At 39.4% G+C, this 14,368-nt stretch overlaps 1 protein-coding gene and 1 pseudogene across 1 annotated transcript in view; one reads left to right on the top strand and one right to left on the bottom strand.

The window, feature by feature from the left end:
• Nucleotides 1-14,368, bottom strand: part of HIF1A (hypoxia inducible factor 1 subunit alpha) — a 44,191-nt gene that overhangs the window by 18,112 nt on the left and 11,711 nt on the right. The window contains exons 2-4 of the mRNA XM_034767660.1: nucleotides 2,246-2,436; nucleotides 1,043-1,188; nucleotides 860-944 (exon numbers count right to left, since the gene is read on the bottom strand). Of these exons, the coding sequence (XP_034623551.1) occupies nucleotides 860-944; nucleotides 1,043-1,188; nucleotides 2,246-2,436 (422 nt within the window). The remainder of the gene's footprint in view (nucleotides 1-859; nucleotides 945-1,042; nucleotides 1,189-2,245; nucleotides 2,437-14,368) is intronic.
• LOC117875993 lies at nucleotides 10,990-12,722 on the top strand (annotated as a pseudogene).

Here is a 14,368-nt window from a genome sequence, read left to right as displayed (position 1 = left end):
TGTGTTCCATTCTAGTACAGAGGAAAAAAAAACTATCAAATATATTTTGTGTCAAAAAGACAGTAACTTCAGAATAAAGAACTGCAGTGAAGCAACCGCATAGTCAGAGACCAGTATTAGCTGAAGATTCCATTTAATTTAAATACTTTTGGTTATTCCAAAATTCATGCCAAAGCAAGAGGCAAGATCTAAATCATCTGAAATTTATAAAGCTACTGCATGATTCTTTTCTATACCTTTTCTGAGAACTGCAACCTTAATATAACTTCTTCCAGCATCCTGTGGAAAGATTTGCCCTGCACACACACTCCAAGACCCAGTACAGAAAAATACAGATTTATTATCTTCAAATTCTTCTACATCAACCAACTAAGATGTTCTTTATACTCATCCTACCTCTAAATGTTTCTTATCTTTCAGGCATTTTCATTCCTTCCATCTTCAATAATTTTATTTGAGACAATATATATTTTTTTTAAGCACTACTGAGTAACTCGCATCTCTCAGAACATCCATCCCCCGAAGCAGCGTGAGATCTCGGGAGAATTTCAGCTCTTTCTGACACCTCTTACTATAGTGTCCCAACTAGATTTGTTGCAAGCTCTGAGAAGTGACGTGTAGCAAGTAGTTCTCTCTACTGACTCCTTTTTTCCCCTTCACGGTTATTTTATTCTTTAAATACCTTTGGTGCCTGTTCTAAAGAAGTCATAGAAGTCTCAGTAACCAGGTAACTGTGGATTCAGGCTTTTTCCTATTCAAGTAAATGAGGTAAACAATATCAAAACTGATAATATCAGCATCTGATTATACAACAGATAGGAACCATCTGTCATTAAATTAAAGAGTAGCCTCTTCTTACCATTTCTGTGCGTCAGCATTTCTCTCAGCTCTTCATGGTCACATGGGTGGGTAAAATCGAACACACTGTGCCCAGTCAGCTCAAACTGTAGAAATAAAAGAGTGTGAGTCTAGCTCTGAGTAGTCAAGAATGTACAATAGGCACAACATTGAAATTGCATTTAAAAGTGTGTCAATATTTCACCTGAGTGAGCCCCATACACTTGTTCACATTTTCAGACATGTAAATCATGTCACCATCCTCGGAAAGAACCATGACAAATCCATCAAGGGCTTTTAAGTAAAAGCAATTCATCTCCTTCTCCATTTTGGCTTCTGTCTCCAGGTCACCTAGAAGAACCCATATTTTTATTGTTTTTTAGACTAACCTCACATCATTCACACTTAATTGCCTGATGCCTGAAGTCATCCCACACATTAATAGCTAGTTTGACAGGTTGCTCACCAAAGACAGCACAATTCTATTTCTGGGATACTTAGGTGGAGAAATGGTTGTCCTGATTAAGCATCTCACTTAAAAACATGAGCTTTCAAAGAGTGTCCGATAAAAACTTAGTAATACCACATACTATGTTCAAAAATGCCAAAATAAAAGCAATGGTAGCTGCATTTTACCTTTATCTGATCTTTTTTCTTTTAAACTTTAACAACTTCTAGATGAAGTGACAAAAGTTTGTGTCATTTGTATTTAACATCTTGGTAAATGCCACTTATTTACCTGGCACTGACTATATGTGTCCTCCATTACGCAGAGTTTAAACTACTATTATCTCACTTACGCAGCTGTCACTCCCCATTGCTGCTTCCTGAAACATGTATTACTGAGGCATATCTTAAGTGGAGCACAACACATAATGGTTTTCAGTGGTTTCATTTAAACAGGGATACTCTAATTTAGCAAACCTTATCTTAGATCTACCAACTACATATCAGGTGCTGTGAGCTATCTTGGGTATGATCTACCTTCCTTCTCGCAAGGGAAGTATGCAGAGTGGAGATGGTGTCAAGTTTTATGCCCAGAAAGTCCAGAGCCTGGTGTGTGTGTGTGCGCGCACGTGAGGGGTCACAGCTGAGATTTAAAATAAATTAAATAAATAAATAAATAAAATGGTGCTGGTCTTTTTAGGGATCCAAGAGATATCAAAAATAAGTATGAAAAAAATGAAGTGTACATTACAGTTTCGGCCCCCCTCAGCCTGGCTGTATTTATTTTTGCTCTCAAGGCCCCACAGTAAAAGGTAAAGTTCTAGTTTTTCCAGTGTCTTCACTGATCGCCTCCCTCCATTGGGATATTTTTAACCAATGTAAAAGGGATGGGGCGAGTTCAGATCACTCATACCCCTTTCCTGGTCTCTGTTGGTAAGCCACAATAAGTTGATTCACTTACTTGCATCTAACAGCTTTCTCATGCGCAAGTAGCTGATAGTCAGCCTCATAATGGAGGCCTTGTCAAGGTGTGCACTGACAGTATGAGGAAGAGGCAGCTGGTGAGCAAGTTCATAGAAGACCTCAGATTCCTTGCTTCTTCGGCATCTGGCTGCATCTCTAGACTTCTCCTTTCTGCGATCTGAACTAATCCTGTATGAATAAAATTTTAGATGATTAACATACATTGGAGGCAACGTTATCACAGCAAGACAAACCAATTCCTTCCGCCTTTATATCTAAGCTACTTGCTAGCTGGTATATTTGTTATGACATATCTGAGTCTTTGTAGAAAGATTTAAAATATTCCATGTAAGGGCAGATACTATTCCATATCTGCACATGCATCTCTGACTTCCGGCACAGAAAATCCTCACAGACAAGATTAAACAAAAACGGATTATTAAAACCAAAATCCATTTTAGACAATATGGATTGACAATACACACTGCAGCTTCAATGGAAAGATTCTGGGCATTTCTGAATGTGACCGTTGCAAGATTAAACTGGCAAATGCAAAAAAAGATTTATAAACAAAGTTTGTTTAAAAAATAGTTTGTCTAGAAGTAGCATGCAGCATTCTTCTGAGAATATCAAATTACTGTGCTAGTGAAGTTTCACTACATTCAGTCATCAGCTTAATTTTAACATAGCAAAAAAGAGAGCTCCTGTTCTTTCACCTAAAGCACTCCCCTCTCCCCCTTTTCTCTATCACGATGGACAACACTGCTGCCCTACCTGTCAGAGTTTATAATCTTGGCTTTATAGTGGACTCAGTGTTTTTACCCATCTCTCCAGACCTTGTCTAAATCTTGCAGCTTCTTCCTCAATATATGCAAGACATGACCTTTTCTACTCACACTGCTGAACTCTTGTCCAAGCCCTGATCAGCTCATGCCTCGATTATCGTGAACTCCTCTTCTCTGGCCTCAATGCCTCCAAACTTGCCCTATCCTTCAAGTTCAGTCAGAATACAGCTGCTAAAGATATTTTTGGTTTGTTGCTCTGACTACATCACACATACACACACATACACTCTTTTTAATCCCCTCCATTAGTCCCTCGTCTTCTAATGCATCGGACACAAACTTCCTGTCCCTACTTACAAAGCGCTTCACAGTTTAGCCCATCCCTTCCTATTTGACTTATTATCACAAGGTGGGCTCTACCAAAGATGCCAGCCTCATTGCCTAATCCTTCTTTTGCTCCATCAAACACATCTATACTCTCTCCTAGGCTGGTCTTTACAACTTGGATAAGCTCCCAGTTACAATCTGTAAAGCTACTACCTTCAAGTCCTTCCTCAAAGCTCACCTCTGCTGGAATGCACACAGTAAGTTATAATCAGATAATGACTGGGCAGGTGGTAAGCTGAGACTGTGACAGATGGACAACATTCTGAACAAACCTTATGGAATTAGGGTTAATACCTTTGGGATACATTGTATTAAAATGCAGTTACACCTCTACCTCGATATAACGCTGTCCTTGGGAGTCAAAAAAATCTTACTGTGTTATAGGTGAAACCGCGTAATATTGAACTTGTTTTGATCCACCAAAGTGCACAGCCCCGCCGCACTGCTTTACCGCATTATATCCAAATTTGTGTTATATCGGGTGGCGTTATATCGAGGTAGCGGTGTATATATGTATGTGTTATTGTGGCAGTATGTACCTTCCCTAGGAGGGAAGGAGGGAGACTAATGCACTTCCCTCCATCATCAAGCATTTAAAGCTACCTCCTGGAGAAATAAGCATATACTAGTTCAAGTGTATTCTCCAGGGACTAACAGAAAAAGAAAGGGTTTTTGAATACCCTTTTGATTTTAAACTGGCCCAAGGCCTTCTTCAACGAACAGACAGGATCCCAGTCCCTAAGGTAGAGTAGGAAAGACTGGGCCTACTGGGTACTTGTTCTGAGCTGCAGGGGTGATGAATTCGTAACCACAAGGAATCAGCCTGGGTGGGGAGGAGGAGGATTGCTCCTGCCAGAACCTATGTTAGAGTGAACTCTGTTAAGCTTATTAGTATGTATGTAAATTCTTTTTCTGTTTTTAGTACGTTTTCTCTGTAATGCTTTTTACCTTAAAAATAAAGTAGGCTTGAATAAGAAGTGCTGTGCGGTGCCTTATTACTGTAGCAATTAAAAACATGTTAACTGTCTCTGAAGAGAAAGCAAGCAGGTGTCCTTGGACAACTTACCTATGCCAGGAATAAACACAGTAAAGGCAGGAAACTGTGCAGTCTGGAAATACCCGAGGCAGAAAGTTCTCTATACAAGAAGCAATAGCTGAGGAGCTAGAAGTCTGAGAGTTCCCTTGCTGTACACTGAACGGAAATATAGATGCAGTTGCCCTGAACGGCTACATACAGTGGCAGCAGGTATGGGATCTGTAACAATGTGAATTGCTAAGTGCCAAAAGCAGTAAAAGTGCTGTAGAAGAAAAAAAACAGAGAAAAAAAGCATTGATAGTCTCTTTGGGAAAAGGAATAGCAAAAAGAGATAAGGGAAAATGAACTATGAACAGCTAAAGAGTTATGAAGAGAAAGGGAGATTAGCCCTGAAGAAAGAACGAAATCACAGTTGATTTGCTGTGTTCTAATGACCAGCTGAGACATGATGATCTTTGTTGCTGCTGATAGAGGGACCAGCAGATGGGGAAGAATCTTGGAGCCAATACCCTAGAGAGAAACAGGGAAGAGTCCAACTTTTTAGAGTGCTTACTGGTGTCCTCCGGCACCTCCTTAGGAGGGTGGTCTTGTCCAGTCTTTTAGTTGTGGGCCTCTGTGTCTAATCAATACTTCAAGATGTACTAGGCACTGAAATGGTTGAAAAGAACTTCAAAATTTACTATGAAACTATCTGTTGCGACATTTGGACCCAAGAACAGGCTCCGAACAGAACTTTGTCCAGGAAAAGGTACACCTGTACACACTTCATCCTGAGAACAGTCACCAAGACGACAAGGACTTCTGTGAACACTCAAGGAGTGGATGACAGTCCAAAAAACAGCATGCTATATTGAAAATGATCGGTCCCATGAGTTAATTGCAAAAATCAGTTGTGCATTGGTGAACCAGCATATTAAGATAGGCATCCTTCAAAGTAACTGATGGAAAGTAAGCCCCCTAGCAGATCACCACCACTATTGACTTCAATGTCTCCATCTTGAATCTAGTCCTCTTTGTGAACTTGTTCAAGCGTTTTAAGTCCAGCATCACTCAGTCCTTCCTGGATCTCTTAGACAAGAAACAAAAGTGAGCCATGGCCGGAGAAACATCTCGACCTTGAGAACTCTTATCGCGCCAATTCACAAAAGATGATCTATAGCCTTATGCATAGTTCACCTCTTCTCTGCTATCCTCAACTCCCCAGAAGGGAAAAAAGGACAAGTTTATATCTTTGAAAATTCTTTGATATACCTCTGTCGAACCACATCCAGGACCCATCTGTCAGATGTTGAGAGAAGCCAACTGCAATCGGAGAGCGTTTCTAGTGCTGGAATTTGCACTGAGGGAAGATCGTAAAGAGGAGAAGCCAGACTTAGACATGTTTCACCTGTTTTTGCTGTAGTCTCACCTTCATTACTTAGCCAGAGTAGCCATGAAAAGGATACTTAGGCCTGTAATAAGACCAGCTTTTCCTTTCCCAGGTTTGGAACCAGGACGGTTCTGTAAGAACTTCTTTGATTTATCTGAGGACTGTCACCACTTTGTCCAATGGCTCCCCAAATAACCAACCTATTGAAAATTTCAAAGCTGCTAACATGGTTTTGGCCACCACTGTATCCTGTACTGAACCAGGCAAAGCTACGTAACAGCTGCATGGACATGTCCTTTTGTTTCTAACTGGATTGCGGGGTGAAAAAGGCTTCCATAAGGCCGACTCACACCTTGTTTATCACTCTGTTTTAACTATGGAGGGCCAAGAGGCCTCTTACCACCTGCTTATTCCTCTATATCTGAGCTCATCCTCTCAGCTCTCCAGGGCTGGCTGTATGGGGCGTGGTCAACCCAAAACAAGCAGGATTTCATTAGTCCTGCAAATGTGACATGGCTGACCTGCAGCATGAGCAGGGTCCTGTTAGTCTGGCAGTTGTGGCATGACTGAGCACAGCGTAAGTAGGGTCCAATCAGACCATGCATTTGGTGCCTTTTCTGCCAGCTTTTCTATTCCTCTGGTTAATTATGAGGTGCAAACAAACAACAACAATCATGATTAGTTATTTACTGCTTATTCTTTTCTCCAGACATTTGGACAAACGGGGATTTAATGCATGATTTCAGGAACTAGAGTCATTCTATGAAATATCGTAAATCGTTTCCTGTAGTCAATCGTTTCCATTTCACCATTCTCAGACAAAACCACAATTGCCCTTTTAACTAATGGCTTGGATATATTAGTTCAGAACAGTAAAACTTGAATTTGTTTCAGCTCGAGAAGCTAGGCTCTGAATTTCCCTCCTCTAATTTCTGTTGCAGAATTTTTCAGTTGAAGTTAGATTCCTTCTGACTAGAGGGATGAAAGAAACTACTTCTCCTTTCATGTATTTATTGAGGAAGGCAGACCATTCTTTGTGTTCTTTTCCTTGTGAAAGTCAGGATGGCAATATGGTCTGCTGTTTAAGAGAACATCTTCCTTCTATGGTCATTACATCAGGTTCCATTCTGCTGCACAATTTTTCTTTTTTGTTACCATCTTCAAATATGGCCTGAAGATTCCAAGTTCATACTAGTGCTTTTCTGTTTCAGCACAGCACGAGGCATTCAAATTTTTCCTAAGAGCTCCTACAGTCCTATTGTCGTAAAAAGGAAAAATTAGAAATTGTATCTTCAGCTACAAATTCATCACAGGGCAAGCTTATTTGCTTACTGAAAGAAACTGTGGAGAGAACAACAGATGAAGGATTGGTTACCTTTATGGGTCAAGTAAGCTAAAACATTGCACCTGTTCAGGCCAGAGGAAAAGTAATGTGCACTCTTGAGTATGTTTCCTTCACGTTCGTAGAGCAACAAGCATTCATTTCGGTTTTGTATTTCTGCTGATAGAATGCAGAAGCAAACAGAAACCTAAAGCTGGTTGTGTATCATAACTCAGAGTAATGATTTTAATGGATGTCTTAAATTAATAATCTAACACTGAGATATGTATGTATAATATCTGAGTAAATGTCAACTGAGTTCCAAATGTAAACTATGAGCTACACAGACTCAAGAGCAGTTTACACAGTTAACCGCTGGGACCACTGCAATTTAACATTGGATTAACATATTACACAGGTTCCCACTGCCTCAAAATAAGTTTTTTTTTTAAATTGGAGAGCTGGGTTTAAATAAGGTAAGCTCTGTAGCAACAACTCATGTTTGCAAACTAGTATTTATCCCAGCATGTGCATTGTTCTTATTTACCACTACAAATGGAAGAAGTTATACATATCCTGTAGAAGTTAGGATGTGGCAGAATATTCTATTTGTTTTGCTCGTTTGCCACGTAGTTTCATGCATCTACTTTTATAAATTAAGCAACACTTTGTTTTTCTATTCCATTGCAATTTAATGTTTTTACCTAAACAAATACAGCTGTACTAAACACATTCTGTACCTTACTTGTACTTTACACCCTTTGCCATAGACAGTAGGCTGGTTTACTGCTTCTTTTTGTTCTGGATAGTTTTTTTCTGGTTGAAGTACTGCTGCTGTCCCATCTCCTAGTCCACGAAAGCTTATGCTCTAATAAATTTGTTAGTCTCTAACGTGCCACAAGTACTCCTGTTCTCCTTTATCTTAGCCTTTTCCACAATGCTTTGAGCAGCTACAGACTTGTTTCACCAGCCCACTGAGGAATTTGGCTGTCCCCATTTCTGGGAGCTCCTAACTCATGCGAAAACTGGGTAACAATTATTTTTCTCCTTCTTCTCAATGTCTATTCTTGACTACACAGTTTGACTTTATTCCCAATTTCTGCAGCATTATACAGTATCACCCCCAAAGTGCTTGTGCAAGGAGACTTCACCCTGTTTCCCTATCAGGAGGATATCATCAGTCTGGTGATCAACTAGCCAATAGAGTCATAGATGTCAATGCCAAAAAAGGACCATTCTGTTCATATCATCTGATCTCTGTCATAACACAATCCACGGAGTAATTCCTACACCTACACCAAACTTCTGCTTGAAGTACATACAGCCTGTCTTTTAGAAAAACACTGAATCTCAGAGATAAAGACTTCAAGTGATGGAGAATCCACTACATCCATAATTAAATTAATCAGCCTTTACATAAAGCTACATGCAAAAGGAAACTGGCTAGGCCCTTGCCTACACACAAAAGTGGCACTGGTTTAACAAAACGGTTTCAAATGATTTGCTTAAAATCGTGAAAAGTCTGCATAGGCAGACTTAAATCTGGCTTATATTTAACTTAAATCAATTCCTTACAGACTTAAGCTAAACCAATAAGCCAGGTGCAAACCGATTTTAGTCAAACCTGTGCAACTAGACATGGCCTAGAACTGCCAAGGCCAAGTCCACCTGCCACAAAAGCCCACTGTGGAGAGCTTGACTCAAATTCCCCTCCTGCCCCTTGACTCAGACACCCCACACCCACATAATCTGCACCTATATTTTAAAAGATATTGCCAAAACAGTAACCCACAGGACTACTATCCAATAAAAACAATTTGTTTACTCTTATCTAATCTAAAGGATCTGGGCGTAGGAAGAAAAGATTTACCACAAAACATTTAGAAATGTAATGGAAAAGTCCTCTCCCACTTAGTTGCGCATATATCTATCTCCTTGTGACATTTAATTTCCTGCCCTATCTGAAAATCCGAGGGGGAAGGGGAAAGAGACCATTACTATTAATGTAACATCTTACGTGGCTAGATATACTAATTATTTTGGACTTTTAAGCAAAAAGACACATAATAACTTTTGTATCACTACATGCCATTTTGTCATTCCCCAATAACTAGGTTTAACCCCAGCCACCTCACAGGAAGTTTTCAGTACAATTAGGTTTCCAAGAATCCATAGGCTGCCCTCAGATTCTAGTTCTAAATCACCGATGCACATCATGATCTCTAACTGAAGAAATAAAATAATCCAGGCAACAGTAAAACCTAATATTTAATTATAACTAGGGCTGTCGATTAATTGCAGTTAACTCGCGCAATTAACTAAAAAAAAAAAAAAACCCCAATCACGATTAATAGCATTATTAAACAATAAAATACCAATTGAAGTTTATTAAATATTTTGGATGTTTTTCTACATTTTCAAATATACTGATTTCAATTACAACACAGAATACGAAGTGTAGAGTGCTCACTTTATATTATTTTTTATTACAAATATTTTCACTGTAAAAATTATAAAAATAGTATTTTCAATTCACCTCATACAAGTACTGTAGGCAATCTCTTTATCGTGAAAGTGTAACTTACAAATGTAGATTTGTTTGTTTACACAACTGCACTCAAAAACAAAACAATGTAAAACTTTAGAACCTACAAGTCCACTCAGTCCTACTTCTTGTTCAGCCAATCGCTCAGACAAACAAGTTTGTTTACATTTACGGGAGATAATGCTGCCTGCTTCTTATTAACAATGTCACCTGAAAGTGAGAACGGATGTTTGCATGGCACTTTTGTAGCCGGCGTTGCAAGATATTTACATGATAGATATGCTAAACATTCGTATGCCCCTTCATACTTCGGCCACTATTCCAGAGGACCTGCTTCCATGCTGATGAGGCTTGTTAAAAAAAATAACGTGTTAATTAAATTTGTGACTGAACTCCTTGGGGGAGAATTATATGTCTCCTGTTCTGTTTTACCTGCATTCTGCCATATATTTCATGTTATAGCAGTCTCGAACATGTGCTGGGTCATCATCCATTTTAAGAACACTTTCATAGCAGATTTGACAAAACGCAAATAAGGTACTAATGTGAAATTTCTAAAAATAGCTACAGCACTTGACTCAAGGTTTAAGAATCTGAAGTGCTCTTTTAAAACTTCACTTTCAGAAGTTTTAAAAGAGCAACACTCAGATGAGGAAACTACAGAACCCGAACCACCAAAAAAGGAAAATCAACCTTTTGCTGATGGCATTTGTCTCAGATGATGAAAATGAAGATGCGTCGTTTCGCACTGCTTTGAATTGTTATCGAGCAGAACCCGTCATCAGCATTGACTCATGTCCTCTGGAATGGTGGTTGAAGCATGAAGGGACATATGAATCTTTAGTGCATCTGGCACGTAAATATTTTGCAATGCCAGCTACAACAGTGCCATGCTAATGCCTGATCTCACTTTCAGGTGACACAGACTAACATCGCCTGCAAATTGTATCCAAACTTATTTGAGCAATTGATTCAACAAGAAATAGGACTGAGTGGACTTGTAGTTTTACATTGTTTTGTTTTAGAGTGCAGTTTTGTTTTGTTTTTTTACATAATTCTACATTTGTAAGTTCAACTTTCATGATGAAGAGATTGCACTACAGTACTTGGTGAATTTTTTTACAGTGCAAGTAATTGTAATAAAAAATAAATACAAAGTGAGCATTGAACACTTTGTATTTTGTGTTGTAACTGAAATCAATATATTTAAAAATGTAGAAGACATCCAAAAATATTTAAATGAATGGTATTCTATTATTGTTTAACAGCGCCATTAATCGCAAGTAGCTTTTTTTAATCACTTGACAGCCCTACTTATAAAGTCAAGAGTTATGCTGGCAGTAAATTGTTTGAGGTAACATTTAAAACATCTCAGTTAAATATAAATCTGATCTTAAGAAACTGAGCTGAAGTTTTCTGGATTTTGTGAAGAGCATATCAAGTGTCTCTCTCACTTCATTGAAAATCTTTGTTTAAATTATAAGAACTACACTTACTGACAAGTACTTTGCTCACCAGCTAATTACTTCTAGTAACTGAAAATAAGTATTATGATTTAGCAAATAAATTTTCCTACTTTTCATCGGCACTTTTCCTGCAAAGGCTGTGACGAAGTGGGGGGGAAAACACCCCCAGTTTCTGAAGAATTAAAAGTTTTCATTCAAAAAACTAAGGCCATGAGCATAACACTTGGGTGACTAATTTTAGGCATTGAAGTCAAACTCTGCCATCTCCCGCCCCCCAAATTTCTACAATATAAGAAATCTGACCCAAACTTCTATTACTTATGATTTTGAAGACAATCATCCAGATGAAAGCCAACATAGTTGTCTTCGTGAATGTGCAAGTAGAGAGAACTGCCTCTATTCACATAGATGGGAGGGGTTAATGACCATAGATGGCTAAGGTTTTGATCAGGATTTGCTGCAGCATTGTTAAGGAATTCAAGAGACAGGCATATAGTTAAGGAATTCAAGAGAGGTGGGCATTGACAAAACAACATGGCTCTTCAGACAGTGAGAGTTGCATTGGAAAAAGTGAAGTGCGAGCAGATGGACACTAACTTGCCATATCTTATTATGTATGCTTCTGGACCAAAGCACTTGAGCATGATGCTGAGTTGTTCCCAGTTTACGTGGACTGTAGTAGATCTGATCAGGATGACAGTAGCACCTTGCCAAAAAGCCATGCAGGATGCTGAAGTCAGCAAGAATGACTCTGGCAAATTATCCTGGTTGGTGGCATGAGCAGAATGCCTAAGGGGCAGCAGACTGTGCAGGATCTGCTTGACGGTGCTCCTAGCAAAGCAGTTAATCCCAATAAAACTGATGCTATTGGTGCCGCAATTCAAGACTGGTGATATCACCAACGTGCTGCTGGTGGAAGTGACTCCCCTGTTTCTGGGAATCAAGATGGTGGAAGGTGTCTTCGCTCAGCTCATCAACAGGAACACAATGGTTCCAACCCAAGAAAAGCCAGGTGTTTTCTATAGTAGCCTGCTGACAACATACTTCTTGGGCAATTCACTCCGGTAGGAATTTCCACAGTTCAACATGGAGTGCCCCAGACTGAAGTCACTTTTGACACCGATGCTAACAGCACTGTTCACATGTCAGCAAAGGATAAAGGGACAGGACGCGAACAGCAAATTGTGATCCAGTCTTGTGGTGACATCAGCAAAGATGGCACTCAGAACATGGTGAAGACTGCAGAGAAATATTCAGAGAAAGACAGACGAAGAAAGTAACGTGTCAAAACTGTGAAGATAACAGAAGGCATCATCCAAGATAGAGGAGTTTAAGGATCAGCTGCCAGCAGATGAGTGCAACAAACTGAGGGAAGAAATTGCAAAAACGATAGAGCTGTTGGCTCATAAAGATGCTGAAACAGTAGAAAACATTAGACAGACAACATCCATCTTATAGTAAGCTTCTCTCAAGCTCTTTGGAATAGCATACAAAAAGATGGCACCAGAGCAAGAGGGTTCTGGTGGAAATTCTGGGGATCCGAAGAAAAAGAAAAAGAAACAGTAAAATATCACTGCTGTGCACAGACTGGAGCAGGAAGAGGGTGAAAGTTCTGAAGCTTGGAAGCAAAGGGACCATCCTAAGCTGAAATGGGCAGAATTCAGTCTGGTCTTTGCAGTATTCTATATACAATTTCTTTAGTGTATAAATGTAATGATTTGTCTACTAGATAAATCTTCATTTAATGAAAGTTAATTCATGAAAGAAAGTTCTAAAGTTTCGGTCTTGTGGTATTTTCAGTTGAGCAACCAGGGGATTCACTCATCATTTACTCCTAACACTTGACACAACAGTGTACTAAATTAGGTCAAAGGTTTGAAACCACGTCACAAATCATGGTGCAGGGACGGGAGTCCTGATGAAGCCTGAAACAGAACAACAGCCCTATGGATCCTCTTTGTGGAGCTAAGCACTTGTGGTCTGATTTGTAGTACATCCTGGGTTCAGCAGTGGCTGGGTCAGCTACATTGCCAGACAACATTAAATCTGCAGCTAACTTAGTATTCTTGTACCAAAGGAGAATGCGTTACTTTAATTTGGCTTTAACTTTATTCCTTATTTATAAGGGCACATTGAAGTTACATGCATTGCTTGTCTAAGCTTTCTGCTCCATCCTAATCTGCTTTCTGCTTATTGTAAAACAACTTCCCTGATTAAAGTGTTCTCACTGGAATCACACACTTTAAGGTCAGATGGGACCATTATGATCGTCTAGTCTGATCTCCTGCACAACGCAGGACACAGAATCTCACTCACCCACTCCTGTATCAAACCCCTAACCTATGTCTGAGCTACTGAAGTCCTCAAATCATGGAAAAAAATCACTAAGTTTCCCCTCCACAAATGAATACATGCATCCTTTCTTCACCTCTGCCCTCTCAATACCATGCGCGCGCGCACACACACACACACACACAAAACCTATCCCCTGCCAGTGCAGTGTAAGTCTTCTGGCTAATTACCTACTGGATGATGGTAAAAGTTAGGCAGAGTTGAACTGAACCTTTAATTAATTTGTTTCTCTTTGTTAACACAAGAAATCATATACAAATGCATTGTTATTGTGGTAAGCAGTCCTCTAACAACTTGTTTTATCTGTTACTAGTTTTCAGTCTTGCAAAATTTCCTAAAATGACTTTGTATTTAGGAATGAAATCAACCTTAAAAGCTGCAATTGGTTCAGAACACAGTAGTCCACTTAGGAACCTAGACCAACAGAACCAGCTTAATCTCAGTGTTCCACTTTTCTCTGGCTCCCAGTGAATATGGAGCCATGTTTTATATTTCTGTAGTCCTATGCAAAGCCCTCCATAGGACTGAGCCAACTTAGCTGGGGACAGCCTCACACTGCCTGACCACAACCTTCTTCAACAAATGTTTCACAGGAACAACAGATTGTGAAACTTCCGAGAGTAGAAAATAGAGCTTTCTTGGCAAACAGCCCATAAATCTGGCATTCCCAAAAGACAGCGAGATTACTTCAAAGCTCTGTGCCGTCAGAATAAAATGCAAAGCTCTTTGACCTAACCTTTCCACAATAACATCCCCATAAAGCCCAGTTTTTGTAGACTCGAGGTGGGAGGAAATAAAAGGACACCATTATATTTGTGTTCATTTCATAAGTTCATGATGTACTCTGCTTACCATAGTGA

This window comes from Trachemys scripta, chromosome 4 (assembly GCF_013100865.1).
Source record: "Trachemys scripta elegans isolate TJP31775 chromosome 4, CAS_Tse_1.0, whole genome shotgun sequence".
NCBI classification, from domain to species: domain Eukaryota; kingdom Metazoa; phylum Chordata; order Testudines; family Emydidae; genus Trachemys; species Trachemys scripta.
This window is presented reverse-complemented; position numbering and strand designations above follow the sequence as displayed.